Consider the following 14,954-nt stretch of genomic DNA (forward strand, 5'->3'; position numbering starts at 1 on the left):
GAAAGCAAATTCGCAGACAATACAGCGCGCGTTTAAGAGGTTCGTTTAAATGTCAAAATATTAAATACTATGGATTGATTGATTGGTAATTTCTTTAACATGACCTATATTGAATGAATTAGCAGAACACATTTATCTTTCATTGAAAGAGATTGCCTACATTATTCTCCTACCCGTAGGTAATTGAGGGTGAAGAATGAAAAGCTGGCTAATTGTTGGGAGTAATTAAATAATTAAGGAAAATAATTAAATAAAGCACGAAAGGGGAACACAGAAGACCATGCGCTAGGTGCTGCATGTGTTATATACATACACATACAGGACAATGCCTGCTACCCGGTGGTAGGACGAATTGGCGGTGACGTCACATCGGAGTGACTCAGGGACAGTCACGTGTGGTCACGTGGGGCACGAACGGCCAGTTCCTGCTTGGTAATGAACCAGGAAATGAAGCCGCGTAAATATTGCCTGACTGCTGTGTCAGGGCAGTAGTAGTAACTTGACTGTAGAAGTTTAAAAATACATGTATCTATAAGCTGCGGAGTGGAAATACGTACTTTATATTTCTGGCGACAAAAATATATATTTATTCATCATGGCGTCCTTGTTCAAGAAGAAGACAGTAGACGGTGAGTTAATTTTTAAGGCGACACCATTACTACTAGCCAACTTTTTTTTTTTTTTAAACTAGAGCTTGTTTGGCCTGTATTGTCGTGTTCTTTCTACTGTCGTTATTTTAAAACTAATGCCTTGTATATGTTAAAATCAAGGCTTTTGTTTTCCGTTCATGTAAATTTGAAGGCGACAGACGGAGCGCAACTAAAAAAACTGTAGTAGACGATTTATAATTAATTAATAATTTAACCTTTATTGTCCCTCATGGGGAAATTCTTTTTACGCCTTCATCAACTTGCTCTTTGTAGAACAAGTTGTCAGCGAAGGGCAGCCACCTGTTTGTTTGAATTAACAATACGGTGTACAATGTTCCTGTACTTGGTTTAATTACTTTGGCTACAGTATTTCACTTCGGTCGGAGGCCGTTATCCCCACTCATCTTTTGAATTATATCATCTTGAAAACGTACTTCACGTCATGGTGTTTAGCATCACATCTGCTTTCAAAGTAAATGAGCAAGTGGTTAAAATCATAGCTTATACTTATACCGAGGAAAGTCCTTTATCGTGTAGCCCGGGAATTCTTTTAACACGTCTTAATTCCTTCGATAAGGAAGTAATACATAGGTTTCAAACGGTCATTTCCGTACTGCATAGTAAAAGACTTCTTGTTAAGCGACCCGCGGTTGTACTACAATAGGCATTCAGTTTCGGGATTTGACTGTGGAGGCATAGTCTTTAAGCAGAAATGAAGGCTAGGACGACTATCAAGACATGTATTTTAATTTGTAATATTACACAGCAATGTTATTCAGTAAAAAATTACGTCGCAGGTGCTTGATAAATGGATGCAAATTACTGCTTACTTGGGAAAGAACAATTTTAAAGTGTATTTGATCTACTGTTTTACATATTTTGAATGATTTGTCCTTTTATAATTAATCGCCAAATTGAAACGGTCAATGTGACAAATTTCTTTACGCCACAACAAGCTGTTCCCTGAACCTCCACAAATGGTTGAATGTTAACAATTACTTCTCATTACTCATGTCACATTTAAAACAAATGTTTTAGTATCCTCACCTTTCTGGGGACAACTTCCATATAAAATTCCAGCAAAAAAATTACCAAGTGTAATTGCACTGACCATTTAATTAGGAACAAACATCCAATTAAAAGCTCTCATTCGCTTATCAAATGTTCTTTCATCAGAGACAAAAACTATCACCAGGTAAGTTTATTTACTGGTAAGTTTTGATATCACTAATTATTTGTGTAGGATGCAAAAGTTACCTTTTCATATGTTCTCTTCCTTTGTACTTGTCTTTGCTCCTGGTGTTCTGAAGGTAAGGTGGCCACAATATTAGCCATCCAATGTTTCAGTCTTAAGTGTGAGGAGTTGGGATAGCTCTTTGCTTTCCTACAAGGATATCCCTCCCATTTAAGACGTCAATTGGCACGTCATTCCATACGTATATACACATTGCCGTCTTAAGTGGCTAAGTATGAGTCTACTTTCACTTTGGGGTGGGGTTGGACATTTGGGACGCCCACCATAAACGTCAAAAGATGCGTTGCATATTTTGGGCGTCTCATTTGAGTATAACTGCCTTGTTTGAATCTAAACATAATCTGCAAATAGAATACACTGAAAACTTTATCTGAAATGAGATTAAATATATGTAGAATTTCTGATTTTCGGGTTTTGTGTAAGGAAAGGCTAGCTATGTTCAGATGCTTCACTGTTTTCAGATTGCTGGTGTTGTGAATCTCAAATATCAAGAAGTGAAAAAATATTTTTTCAAACAGGACAGTTCAGACTGTATATGTTAAAGTACTTGTAGTATTTATGTTGAAGTTGAACCCTTAAACAGTGCTATTCCTAACTTTTTACTACATGAAAGAATTTGAGAGATGCCCTGGTAATCTCTCCATTATGGAATTTTGACTAAAAATTATGCCTAGAGTATGGTTAGTTGTAATCAGTTGAATAAATTAATGGAGCACTGCAACCTGTAGGAAGCAGTTTTGTGTGCAAAGCAGGACCTGCTGAAAAGCCTTTGTGCTTTCAGTAATGGGCAGTAGCATGAAGGTAGGGAAGCCTAGGGCGTCTAGTGCTAATTCTTGTGCTGCTATGTCAAGGCTAATGGTGCTGCTGCTGCCTGAATCTGTCATTCCTGAACTGGAGGAGCATTGATTGTGATGCAAGGAAGTGTGTTATCTTTGGTTTTGGAGCCTCCAAGGCTACGAATCTCTCCTGTTCAGCTTATGGAAATGCTTTGATTAGAACCACTTGGCCTGCCCCACTATCAAACTAATGACAAAATTGAGAGTAAAGGGTTATTTTCCTATTTATTGTACTAGGATTGTGTCTCTAGGCTGTACTGAGTCCTATTTTTTCCCCTACCCCCAAGGGTGTGGTTCTCTTAGCATGAATTTTAAACTCCTATTAGATCTTTGTCATATGCATGGTTTGTGCACACTGATTTGAGAATCTATTTAGATTATTTCACTGATTGCCGTTTTATTCTATATTGTATTTTTAAATCCGTTTTATAGACCTGGATATTTTAAGTGAGTCAGGTTTATCGTATCTGAGCTTAAGTATCAGAAACTAGCAAGCCATGCATCTTAATCTGCCCACCTGAAACACTGATTTTAATGGCAACATTTCTGCTTTAGTAATACCTTTTTTCCATTAGTTCTTGTAGTTGATGGGGGGGGGGGGGGTCCAAATTTATACAGTGAGATTATGGTACTGTAAATGGGATAACAAATGTCTGGAAATCCTTTATTTTTTAAGAAGTTGAAAGCATTACTCCCGCCCCCCTATCAACTCTGAGACTATGTATTACTAATTGGTAATTAATAGAGATTTGTTTTGCTTCTCAGAGGGTCTTTATTTCAAATCTGGAATGTTTGAGCACACAAGGTAGATGGTCCACTTAAGTCAGTCTTGCTTAAATTTAGAACTACCCCTGTTAAAGTATTGAGTGTCTGTACTGTATATATTAATTTAATTTTGTCATTGTGCAACACATGAAATGAGTTTTTAATATTTAGGCCTACTGCAATTACAGGGTCTATGACATTCAAATGTTAAAGGCTGCAAGTTTTACCCTAGTGTATTGATCTTGACCTTTTGTTGCTCTGTCTAGACATCATAAAAGAGCAGAACAAGGAGCTGAGGGGCACACAACGGCAGATTACCAGGGACCGGGCTGCTCTTGAGAAACAGGAGAAGCAAATGGTAAGTGAAGTCATTTAAAAAAAAAAAAAAAAAAAAAGCATGGGCCGCTTATTAGTCTATCAGCTTCACTTCTGCTGGGCAGCCGCGATATGCTCCAACCCTGAACTGGGCAATTCTTACTCCTCAGCTCTATCCCATGTCTTTGCTGTGCACAGTGAGAGAGGTGAATCGGTGTGCTTGGTTAATTGCTTTTGCATGTGTTTTAGTATACAGACAAATCACTTGCTTCTGATCTTTTTTTGAAGGTATTTTAAAGAAGTTTGGTTTGTTCATTCTTTTTTGTTCAAATCAAATTGACTTATCCACTGCCACTTGTAATGACATTTAAAAAACTGCATGCTATTGATTTCAAAAACAAACAATACGCTGTGCGTAATTGCTTCTCTGGGGGATAGTCATTTATCCTTCATTAACGTACATGTAATTAGTTATGTTCTGGAATTCAAAAAAAGTCTGAAAATAGGTCATTTCTGTTTTTCAGAAAGTCAAACGGTTTTGCATAAATTGTGCCTTGTAGCATGTTCTTTCGTATTTGCATTTAGTTTGCCATTATATCTTGCCTTTGGTTTTGAATTTTTATCTGAAGGATAGTCTTCCTCTGTAGTCAATTTTATGCTCAGGCCCAGTAATTAGGATTTTGTGTTACAGCTTTATTCATGCAGTCATGTTTCACTTTTTTTGATTGGTATGGTACACTGAAGTGTGACCTACACTTCTTTCCCCCTCTCTACCAGCCGTTCAGAAGTTTAGAGTGTAACTGGTTTTGTCATTTTGGTTGTTGAATTAAAACTAGAAAACACCTTAATGTGTGGTGCAATGTAGACTACTAGTGTTGGTATGAGGATTTGTGTACTTCAATGAATGTCCTCATTCTAGACAGTTGGGTAACCTACTCTAGGGTTTCCTCAGCCTGGAATATCCCCTTCAAATAATGATGTATTTCATTGAATGGGGATGAGTCACACATTTGATAAGGATATCAAATGATGTTCAAGAGTCTGATAATATAAATAGTAGTATATCAATACGTGGCACTCTTTGGTTCTTGAAGTGCCTGGGACAACGGGGTGAGAATTCGCTCTATAGAAATAAATTGAAAAATGAAATGCCAACTGATGTCTGTATAAAACAAGTATCCTCGCCTGTCATCTTTCAGATGTTTCTCATAATTAAATGCAGAAATGCAAAAACAGCCCCTTTATCACCTGGTATAGGAGCAATGGGTACTATTTAATTATACCCTCAAAGCAAAATGCATTACTGCAGTTTCTGATGCCCTTAATTTTGCTGACTTTAATTGTCCATTCTTATGGATCATTCTAGAAGTGAGGGGATTTAAATCTTGCAGCTTTTCAACAATGATCATGTCTGAGGGTGGCCCTATGCCTGGTCTCCATGTGCTATTAGTTGCTTGTTAAAGACCAGTCTGTAAAACCTGCTATAGTGTGTGTGGTGCTTCATGTATAATTTTTTAATCTCCTTGATTTTCAGCTTTTGGAGTGTATAAGCGTACAAGCACTATTAAAATCTTTATTCGCATTCTCATTAATGTGCTGCATGTGTCAGTTTATCCCACATAGATATCATGGTAGCTGAACCTTCGAAGCACTCAGGACTGCAATGTTTAACATTGTTGCACTACATTATTTACTTTGCAGATGTTAGGAAGTAAATTCAGGATCTCATGGACTGTGTGTGTGATATTTAGTTATCTGCCTCACATTTAATTGCAAATAGCTGCTCAAGTGTTTCATATTTTCAAGAGCGTGGATATCCTTTGTGTTATTTTTCTAAATCCATGCAAAAAATCGGAACATACTGCTCACAATATGTTTCACAGTGTGGTCTATGTGACAGGTTTACACATTACAGTGACCAAAGAAAATTTTACATTTAATTTTAAATCATGGAAACTGTCAGAGTAATACATATTTAATTCACACTGACTCCTGCGGTACCTTCTGCTGTAGCTAAGCTCATAAATAAATGAGATTAGGGAACAGTGACAATGTATTGTTTGTGTCTAACCATATTAGTTAACATGTGTAGTATTTGGTTTGTCTAGTTGTTTTCCAAAAAAATGGAAGTTGTGTGGTCATGTGGTTTTTAAATTGCTGTGGGTCAGGTGTGTGTGTGTGTGTGTGTAACCCTACAAAGGGAGGTTTTACGGTTGAGATTTCCTTGTAAATTCCATAGGAAAAGAGATTTGACAGTAATGTATTTGATTTGCTCGTAACTTTCCTGGAGGAAAAAATGGTGACCGTAATATGTTTTATTCGATTTCTACTATTTATTTGTTTTCCCCTCACTTTAGCTCCCTAGGGTGCAGGTTCTTGGACAGGCAGCCAATTCACTTTCTTTAGTGTGTGTGTGTGTGTGTTGTGTTTTATTTATTTATTTTTTATAAAAGTAAATGTCTTCACTGCACTGGTTTTAGTCCAGTGTTTCTGTTGTAGTTCACTGGGCTCCAATTATTGAGAGTCATAATTATATGACTGAAGGTAGGGGTGGGCGATATAATGATGATTAGCACTATATACATTTTTCCTTGAAATGAATGTGACAGTTGCTTGAAAGTTTTGATATGATTTACAGCCCAATGTGTTGCCAGCCCCATGAGGTCACTTTCTCTGTGACTGCTTGTCAGGACCAGCAATGAAGCACAAGCGCAAATACAGCCATGAAAACAGGGGGTTGATTGAACAAATAACAGAATGTGATAGGGCAAGTAGGCAGACAGACAAAACTGTCAAAACAGGGTAACTCACCTGCTCTCCTGGTAAGTCCAAAGCAGCCCGTTCAATAAGTGTAATCCAGTGAAATCCAAACGGAATGTCCATAGTAAAATTCAGTCCAGGAGAAATCCCAGAACGTAGTTATCCAGAGAATTAAGAAAGGCCATCACTTTTTCCTATCCTTTCTTCAATAATAACCAAATTAACCTGTTCATCTTCTCTCTGACATGCTGTTTGGTAGTATTGACCAAAACAAAGCTTCACGAACCGTTTGTGAGTTTGAGCCCACGTGGCTCTTTTGGTGTCCTTTTCGGCATGCTTTAAGCCAGCCATTGTCAACCCATGGGTTGTGACCCAAATTTGGGTTGCGTCAACTTCTGAAAGGGTCGCAAGGCAGAGCTGGAAATGTCAGGATTTTCAAATCAGTAAGCTCCTATGCTGATCAATGATCAAATTTCCCAGCCCCACTCCTTGAATTAACCTATATGAACGGGTCTTGAGTCTGCAAATGCTTAGTGAAAACTAGTGAACAGTCAACCCATCCAAGAATCCAAACCACAGATGCTTAATTTAAAATTCACTGGTGCATCCAATCGATTTGTGTGATAGGCACTGATTGGCGTAAATTGCGGAGTGCACTGTGTGCTTTATCATAGCATTAATTTAAACCTATGCTTGATGTAGGGTCAAATTGAGCTGGCACAGTAAGAATTGGGTCGTAGTGTAAAAAAGGTGATTTGGCCCAAAGGTGATTAACAAAAGTCCTGCTTCTGCTTGTCCAATCATAAACCCCTCTTCATCACAGGAACTGGAAATCAAGAAAATGGCAAAAACTGGGAACAAGGAGGCCTGTAAGATTCTGGCTAAGCAGTTAGTCCAGCTACGGAAGCAGAAGAACCGCACTTATGCAGTGAGCTCCAAGGTCACCTCCATGTCCACACAGACGAAGGTCATGAACTCCCAGATGAAGATGGCAGGTGCCATGTCCACAACGGCAAAAGTATGACATTTCAAAATTTGCTCTATTGTGCATCCTCAGCTACAAGCATTTTTATTAGCAATTTAGCATTTGTTTTGATATATTTGGTAAACAATGTAAATGTATACTCAATATGAATGATCAGATGTTCAAAGCCCCTCTTTTTATAAGGGCTTAATTCTATGCCCGTGAAGGCCAAATGGACTGAAAAAGCAAGTAATTCTGGAAGAAACTGATTGTAAATTGCTTCACACATCATGCTGAATTCTGATGGTGTGAATCTGCCTGCTATATAGTGAGTAGGAGCAATAATTATTAAAGGATTATTTGAACGCATTTAATCACAGTATAAGAATTGACTAAGCTGAAGTGCACAAAATTCAGGTCATTGGCAGCTGCGTCAATCTTACTTTGATGCTCAGACAGAAGTAGGTCATTTGTTGAAATGTTTTTTTTTTCTTGAGTTGGTAATACTTTGTAGAGATGTACCCTGGGAGTTGTAGTCAGTTGGGGATGGGTTGAGGATGGGAGAGGCATAAACTTTGTGGTGCTGAGCCAGTAGTGGTTGGCATGTATAACCCCTCATGTTACAGAGCCTCTAAATTATTCCCTGTATTCAAATGTTATTTTGTGTGTTTCCCTGGAACATGAATTTTTCAGTGGTATGACATGAGTGCATATGAAGGGGTTCATCCTTGCTTTATGGTCTTGTCTAACAAGAAGCATTAAGTGTTTTTGGTTCCCTTGTTTTAATTGACAGTATGCGATTGCTTGGAGTTTGAGAGCATAGCATGTAATTGCCGTGTCTCAGCTCCAGGGCTGTAGGTTAAAATTGATTTTCAGATCTTCAGAATATCTTCGGAGACTGGGTTTTTTCTTTTTTGTTTCTCCTTCAATCTCAAGACATAATGTTTAGCAAATAGTCACTTGATGTTTTTTTGAGTATGGATAATTGGACAAAACACATGATGCATACAGTATTAATACATATACTTCTCTTGACTTTCAATGAGATGATTCACTCTATTCAAGACTATGCAGGCAGTCAATAAGAAGATGGATCCGCAGAAGACCTTGCAGACGATGCAGAACTTCCAGAAGGAGAACATGAAGATGGGGATGACTGAGGAAATGAGTAAGATCATTTTATTGAGAAATGTATTAATATCTAAAGAGGCATTTCGGCAAACTATTGAAGTGGCCTTAGCAGTTTTAATATTTTTCAGCTGGTCAGCTTCATTGTATGCCCTAATACAACAGAATAGCAGTTTCCCTTGGCTGCCTATGCCTTTACATACTTCACAAGTGTGTGGTTTTTTTTTTCTTCTTCAGTCAACGACACCTTGGATGAAATCTTTGATGAATCAGGAGATGAGGAAGAATCTCAGGATATTGTGAATCAGGTGCTGGATGAGATTGGCATTGAGATCTCCGATAAGGTAAGGAATAATCACTTCCCATAAAACACAGAACTTCTGTGAATTTTGAAGTAGACCGAAGCCTTATATCATAAATAAATATGAGCAACGGCAACATTGCCACTCAGAACAGAAAATATTTATTTTTAAACAATATATAGGCAACAACGGACAGGTTTGGCAATGGCATTCCACACAAAAATAGGCTTAAAAATAAAGGAATCAGTGGACTATATAGCCTAAAGAATATACAGGCTAAGCATCCACGTTTTAAATTCCTCAATTTTTTTCTGTTGATGCTGCCGCGTCTCTCTATAAAATAAAATTTCACTGATATCGTTACGTGGAATTGAAAAAAATCCTATTAGACCTACTTTGAATGACAAAACGAATTTGATTACCAATATTAGGCTTTTATACTTTAATTTACTTTATAGACTTGATATGCTACAACCATATAAATAAATAATAAATAAATAGCTCACGTTTTGCTCTGGCTTCCGCCTGCTCGTGTAGCACACTCTCATGTTCCTGAGAAAAGTGATTCCAAAGTGAATCTTTACTCACTGAAACAGTTTCACCACATTGTTGTTCTTGCTCTACATTATTGTCATCTATACGTTTGATAAGAATAGTACACTTGTATGTTTTATCAGTTTCCTTTGCGAAATACTTTGCGAATTCCATCTTGGCCAATTTGTGTAACAGTCTTGATAATTGTACAGATGAATTCTGGGTAGATTTGGGCACGCCTCAGAATCATAGTGTGAGTGGTATCGGAGCGAAATTGGATGGAGACAGATCGACCGCTCCAGCCTTAATTAATTAAACCACTCCGTGCTCTGACCAAATTCCGCCCGCTCCGCTCCACTCCACTCAATTGCTCTGGTACAGTGCTAACCCTAATGTTTTGCAGATGGTGAGAGCACCTTCTGCTGGGAAGAACCTCCCAAGTGCCTCTGCCTCCAAAGCTACCACCATCTCGGATGAGGAAATTGAGAGACAACTGAAGGCCCTAGGTGTGGACTGAACCCCTTCCCTGGGACTCACTGTTCTGCCTGGTTACACAAGCTACTTCAGCACCCAGATGCAACCTTAAGTCTGTATGTCAGGACGTATGACATGTTTGGTTAATTGTTGATGAAGAGAAATGCTTGTTTTCCTCTTCTGGGTTAAAATAAATGAACAATAGGCCTTTATGTGCATGTTTTCGGTGTTCTGGTGGAGGATATCAGTCACAGTAGAAAAAGGTAGATATGCAGCAATTGGTAGGAATTTTGAAATACTGACCCTTATATGTCAATGGGTTTATTGTAAATGCATATACAATCCATAATAATGCATACTGTACCCCTGTCTTGGATTGAAGGATTCAGTGTCGATTTGTCAGGTACTTTGAATATGGGTCTTGACAGTTCTGACTAATGCTGACATTTTGATATTTCTTAAGCTACCAGGGGATTGTCTCACATGTGGAATTTGACTTTTTTTTTTTTTTTTGTTTTTTTTTTAAACTTGCAGTACTTCATCCCTCATTGATCCTGATGCATTTTATAAGAATAAGTAACTAATCTGTACACTTTATATAATGGTGACTTTTTTTCACTTTGTGGAATTTGTAAACACTAATCTACAGTCCATTGTAGACTAATCTAGTGATTCTCATAACCACCCAAGTAACCCCTTTATATGTTTATCATTAAGGGTATGTTTGACACAGAAATCAGCCTAATTTGGCTATATCTCCATTCAACTACACAGTGAAGTGAGCCAAGATGCCTTTTCTGGGGACCTCAATACAATACTAGACTATATCCTGACTGCGAGGACAACACAACTTGTTTTCCCCACTTTATTTAAAATGCAAATAGGGATGAGGATGATTAATCTGCACAATGTGCACAATCAATATATTATGGCTTTTTGTCTAGCTATTCAGGATACTTGTCTAGGTATTCTGAATCAAATCATTCACCTGCATTCCTTTAACCTCTAAGAGTGGCATAATCTGTTTCACTAAATCTCCTCGCAGCATCTGATTCACCATGTTTTTTTTCCAACTCTGGTATCTGATGTCCTCTGTTTTACTCTTGTTTTGTTGCCGATGTGTCTGACTGCAATGCACTTGGGCCATGTGTGATACATTCAAGTGAAGCTACACCATGAACCAATGACTCCTTTGTCACTCATGGTAGCTTAGCAATCATTGGCAAACAATTCTGCAGATGAGCTATTGCCCAGATAATTGTTTTAAGAAGCATACTTGTCTTGTAAAGGTGGAATCCTTAATGGGTTACCCACACTCATACCCTTACCCTACTCTATATAGTTCCTTTATCTCATGCAAGAAACCACTCCTTACCTAGATCCAAGTGTGACTAAGAACATCAAAGATCTACCAGAGAGTTTGTGTAAGGATATTGCTCAAGCTTGTAAAAGGGCTTTATTGTAAAATAAACTTTACTTATGAAACCATTTGTTGGAATTTGATTTAGAAAATCATACCCGTCTTTTGAGCTCATGGTCGTTGAAAATATTAGTACAGTGGTACCTCGGAACTCGAATTTAATCGGTTCAGAACTCCGGATCAAATCCTAAAAAGTTTGAGTTGTGATTGAATTTTCCCCATAAGAAATAATGGAAAACCAATTAATTGGTTCCCAGCCCCAAAAAATTACACCTAAATGTTTTTTTTTTTTAGCATTTAAACATAAAATGAACCGGATAAAACAAGAGCATATTCTGTACTAAAAACGTCTAAGCACATGTATCAAAACAAATATTTTAAATTTTAATTTGTAAAGTAAGAAATGTATCCAAGCAATGTGTCCTGCCCCGAACGTCCGCTCCTTCCGTGTGCCACGCCCCCTCGTTAACCCCATGTGGAATCCCCGTGAGATCAGCTGTTTCTGGTTGTTGTCATGAGTCCTCTGTATTTGGTCCGGGTTTCAGTTTGTTTCCCCAGTCCGGTCATTGTATTGTTCGTCTGCGTTTTGCCTGCCTCATCTGTAATTAAACCTGTATTCCCCGATACCCTGATGTCTGCCCTTTGTCTCCGTTCCATCCCCACTTGGCACAACAATATTATTATAATTAAATGTATTAATGGTTTATTATTAATATTAAAATAAGAAATCTTTATTTTTAAATGTATTTATTATATAATTACTGTTTCTGTCTATCATTGTCTAAATGTATTTTTACTGTCTAAATATATGTATTCAGTTAGTGTAAACATGCATGGTGCTATCACAGCAAATGCGAGGCTGAGACTGAAGCTTTACCCTTTGTTTCTGCTGAGAGACGTGCCGCGTGACTCATTTCCCCGCGTGTACAAGTTATCTTAGGTCGTGGTTCACGGTTTGACTTCTGAGATTCAGATTGATCTCTAGGTAATTTTTTTTCGAATTGGTTGGTTTGACTTTTAAGAAATTTGAGTTCTAATGAGTTTGAGAACTGAGGTACCACTGTATTACTGTTTCACCCTGTTCTCATGGAATTAGTGCTGACTTGGGTTGTAAAGAAACTCACTACAGATAATCAGTGTTAATTTTGACAGCATATTTTGATTAGTCTTTTGACAAAGACGCATAGAACTTGAAGTAAGATAACTCAAGCATATTCTCTCAAAATGTAAACGGGTATCAGGCTAGTGAAAACCAACTGGGTAGTACTTATTTCTACAACTAGTCCAGTTCATGACAATGAATTTTAAACTGATTAACAGTCAAATCAACTATTTTCTATTCATTTCATTGCGCTTGGAGTACAGTTAAGGGAACATTTACACATATCTCGATGAGTGAAATATTCAAGTTGAAAATCTTTATTAATATACGTTGTGCAATTAATTGGGAAAAAATAGATGTGAGCTGGACATTCTGTGGCACTACTTGCTGGCGTTGGATCCACCAATACATAATGTCCCAGAGGTTCTCAATTGACTTCAGGTTTGAGGAACGTGGCAGCCAGTCAATGGCATCAATGCCTTCATCATCCAGAAACTGCTTACACACTCTGGCAACATGGGGCCAGGTATTGTCCTGCATCAGAAGGAACCCACTGCACCAGTGTAAGGTCTGACATTGGGTGTGAGGATTTCATCCCGGTACCTAACAGTCAGCGTACTGTTGGCTAGCACATGGAGATCTTTGTGACCCTCCAAGGATATGCTTCTCCAGACCATCACTGAACCACCGCTGAACTGGTCATGCTGGATGTTATTGTAAGCAACATAATATTCACCATAGCATCTCCAGACTCTTTCACATCTGTCACATGTACTCGGTGTGCACCTGATCTTATCTGTGAATAGAATGGGGTGCCAGTGGCGAATCGGCTAATTCTAGTGTTTTCTGGCGAATGCCAGTCAAGCTGCATAGTGCTGGGCTGTGAGCACAGGTCCCACTAGAGGACATCAGGTCCTCATGCCACCCTCAAAGAGTCTCTTTCTGAAGTTATTTTGTAGGGCTCTGGGGGTGCTCCTCCTTTTTCTCCTCACAAAGAAGCAGATACCTGTCCTGCCAGGAAGGATAAGGAGAGAGTAATGGTCTGCGGTCACCACTTGCAAAACCATTCCCTTCTTGGGGGTTGTCTTGCTGTTGCCCCTCCTGCCCACCTGTTCTTGCTTCCATATGCACCAAAGCAGATGAAATTGATTCACAATCACTTACACTTTTGAAATGGACAGATTGATAACCTAGAAGTTTAACTGACTTGGTGTTATATTGTGATGATTAAGTGTTCCCTTAATTTGTTGAGCAGTGCATGTGGTGTTTTCAGTAGGAACTTGATCAATCTATGTTGCTGCTCCACACGGTTTGCACTGAGCCCTGTTTCCTTTATCATCAAATGTGAAGTTCATATATCGGTACCTTGGCACAGACTTGGCTTGGTTGATATCTTATTTTTCAGACCATCATACCGTCTTGACTTGAGAGACAAAAAACTGTATGGTTTATGCACTTGAAACCCAGTTAGAGTGACATTACACCCCATGGGTATGTTCGCTGCTTCCCTGTGTTTAGAGACCAGATTTAAAAACATTCAGAGGTAATCCACAGATTAGGGGCCAGGACAGAAATGACCCAGTCACCTCTCTGTTTTAGCCTAGACTTTCTGGCAGTTAAAAAAGACAGATCAGCAGGCCTGAGAGACCTAACTGGGGTATAAGGAGTGATCAGGTCAGTAAGGTAAGTAGGAGCAAGTCCTGTAATAGGACAGAAATGACCCAGTCACCTCTCTGTTTTAGTCTAGACTTTCTGGCAGTTAAAAAAGACCGATCAGCAGGCCAGAGAGACCTAACTGGGGTATAAGGAGTGATCAGGTCAGTAAGGTAAGTAGGAGCAAGTCCTTTAATAGCTTTAAAATTAAACAGGAGTACCTTGTAGTTTACCCTAAATTGTCTTGGCAGTGAATGCAAATACTGGTATGCTGTGATCACGCCTTTTAGTGCCTGTTAAGAGATGCACTGCAGCATTCTGTACCAGCTGTAAGCAGGAGAGGGAAGCTTGGCTGACCCTAGGTTAATGTGGAGGGAATGACTAGTCCCACTGGGCCGAAAAACCTCGGTTTTACTCTCATTGAAGTTTAAAAAAATTAAGGCCATCTAGGCCTTGATGTCCTCCAGGCAGTCCAGCAACAGTTTTAAGAAGTTGTAAAAAATTATTATTTTTTTTTATCTTATTTTCTGAAGAAATATATATAGAGGTAAGTTTAAATTTTATTTTAGGGCTTATTACTTAATATAAACTGTGTCAAGTACTTTTGAATGTTATAACCCAGAAGTGATAATGTTTGATCATTATTAGCTATCAACATTTAACTAGGTTAAACTGTTCATTATATTTGCAGTCGAATTTTAGCTTAACTAGCCAGGCAATTAATTGTAGGCTATTACTGCTATTTCTATAGCTGCTGTAACAGTGTTGTTGTGTGCCTGTGATACCTGCTATATCA

At 38.4% G+C, this 14,954-nt stretch overlaps 1 protein-coding gene across 1 annotated transcript; it reads left to right on the top strand.

Moving 5' to 3' along the window:
• The first annotated feature begins 278 nt into the window (after positions 1 to 278).
• Positions 279 to 11,468, top strand: LOC111836215 (charged multivesicular body protein 2b). The gene is made up of 6 exons (XM_023797286.2): positions 279 to 629; positions 3,773 to 3,864; positions 7,405 to 7,599; positions 8,611 to 8,713; positions 8,911 to 9,017; positions 9,913 to 11,468. Exons 1-6 carry the CDS (start codon positions 596 to 598, stop codon positions 10,024 to 10,026), a joined length of 645 nt encoding a protein of 214 aa, XP_023653054.1. The 5' UTR covers positions 279 to 595; the 3' UTR covers positions 10,027 to 11,468.
• The last annotated feature ends 3,486 nt before the right edge of the window (positions 11,469 to 14,954 follow it).

This window comes from Paramormyrops kingsleyae, chromosome 1 (assembly GCF_048594095.1).
Source record: "Paramormyrops kingsleyae isolate MSU_618 chromosome 1, PKINGS_0.4, whole genome shotgun sequence".
NCBI lineage: Eukaryota > Metazoa > Chordata > Actinopteri > Osteoglossiformes > Mormyridae > Paramormyrops > Paramormyrops kingsleyae.